General features: G+C 42.9%; 1 protein-coding gene across 1 annotated transcript; it reads right to left on the reverse strand.

The window, feature by feature from the left end:
* Positions 1–319: 319 nt before the first annotated feature.
* On the reverse strand, positions 320–981 carry FSUBG_14114 (uncharacterized protein; the record flags this gene model as incomplete). Its single annotated transcript, XM_036679073.1, has 2 exons — positions 320–912; positions 966–981. 2 exons carry the CDS (start codon positions 979–981, stop codon positions 320–322), a joined length of 609 nt encoding a protein of 202 aa, XP_036530428.1.
* Positions 982–2154: the final 1173 nt, after the last annotated feature.

Genomic DNA, 2154 nt, shown 5'->3' on the forward strand with positions numbered 1-2154 from the left:
GTATATATACAGAGATATAAACTTAAGGTTATATTCTTTTATATATCTCTTAGTCTTTTTTTATTACCCTAGTTAGGGCTTATAATAAGATTTATTAGTTATTATAAAAGCTTATAGGTAAAAGCTTATATTAAGAAAAGAAATATTATATTATTATTTATTATCTATATTTATAGCCTAAAGCTTAACCTTATAGGCTGCAGTTATCCTATAGAGGGTAATATATCGAGTTCTTTAGTTATAAATATTTTATAAGTTTGTCAGATTCTTGTTTTACTCACATGCTAAAGACATTACTAGCCACAAAGTTGAATTCAACTCACGATGTCAGATCTGAGAAGGCCTGGAGGTAGAAAGTTGTGGGATCATCGACCATGGTATCCAGTGAGTATGAGGTCTCTGCATCGGAGTTGTCCGTACAGGCATCCTTGGTCTCGGGGCTCAAGTTTGGTTGCTCCGCTTCCATTCCCATACCCGGCGTGGTTGCTATCGGCCCGCCAGGGTCAGCTTGATTTTTGGTTCTAGGCAGTGAGGTAGCCACCGTCGTTAGAAGGGTTGCTCTGCTGCGAACACCTCGATCAAATATGGATGATTCCGATTGACTCCTGGCACTACCTTCTTGGTTTCTGGAGCTGAGAATCCTGAATTCATTGTTAGGCCACAAAGGCATATCATGAGGCTTCTTTTTGGACTCGTTTTCGAGTTCAGCTGGAGATGGAGGCTCTAGTAGTTCTGGCTCCGGATTTGGATCTTTGTTTGTCTTCTTGTCTATGTTGTGAGTTTCGAGCGAGCTCCAGAGGTCGTCGTTATCTTCTTTCCCGGGCTCGGCATCTGCATCGCGAGTAGGAGTGAGTTGGATTACGTCATCGTGAGCTTCAGCAGATGCTGGGGGGTTCAATTCCTGACGTGGCCCTGGTGGGGGTATAGAGCAAAGAATTGAATCACTCGCCAGTGATGTGACAGACTTGGAAGTTTCTTCATCGCCCAGAGAAAGTATCCTATGTTCGTGCTACTCTCTCATCCGATAGATTTGGCCCAAGATAATTGACATCTCGCTGCACGTCCGCTCAATGGCTGTAGTCCGGTTGCTCTCGCGCTGCCAGCGCTAGACATCGCGATACATCTTGTCATATCGCCGCTGCTTCTTCTCGGTATCATGGCAGAGCTTACATATATAGGGCTCTGTCTTGGTATCATAGACAAGCTTGAACCCGCATGTCTCTCCCATCCGGTACTCCTTGTTACACTGCCGCCGGAAATATCCCCATCTCCAATAGCCACATGATCAACGTGTCTTCTCGAAATAACACATTTGGCTAGGTAAGGGTGAAGCACGAGCGGTAGGATAAAGAAGCAATATTGGGGTTCAGCCGATCGATCTAGGCACTGAGGGGGAGGAAGGAAGAAAGATAGATAGGAGGAAAGAGAATTAGCTCCCATGGATAATATCACAAAGAGCTAGTGGGTAATAAAGCCAATCATAAGACCTCTGGGGGGTGGATGTGCACTTCGAACTCAAGTAATCATAGAACCTCTAGTTTAATCGGGCGAAGTCGGCATGCATCGGTAAACGCCACGGCGGTAATGTCTCTACATAATCTGCATAACTCGTCACATATTGCTTCATGAACCTGGGACTTGGCGCAGTTCTGACATTTGAGTGGCTGCAGCTTACATGACAACCGGGGTCGCCAAACTGTCAGGCCAATGGCCTCTGTAGGGATAAGGGAGCAGAGCCTGTTTTCTTCTCAGGCTGGCAGATGATGGGTCGAGGTCCTTGTCCGTAGTGTTGGGTGAGCTGGTTCTGGCGAACTCGGTTGATGTGTTAATTGACCTTTTTGAAGATCAATCTGCATGTCTATGCTACAATATATCAGATGCGTGATTTTCTCTGCCGTCTTCCTTAAAACGACCGTCAGACGCTGACGTGGTTTGTGACATGTAATGTGCTGCGAAGTTGTGGCGTTGATGGAACCCTTTATTGACAATACTACTTATCTAAGGTCTAGTTAGATTTTTAAGTTTTATTTAAAAAAAAAAATTATATCCTTATAGAGTAATAATTAAATTAATAGTGTTATAAATTTATTTATTATATTTACAAAGAGTTTTATTATTATTATTATTAAGGCTTGAATAAAATAGCTAATAAAT

This window comes from Fusarium subglutinans, assembly GCF_013396075.1.
Source record: "Fusarium subglutinans strain NRRL 66333 chromosome Unknown NRRL66333_c0000640, whole genome shotgun sequence".
Classification (NCBI taxonomy): domain Eukaryota; kingdom Fungi; phylum Ascomycota; class Sordariomycetes; order Hypocreales; family Nectriaceae; genus Fusarium; species Fusarium subglutinans.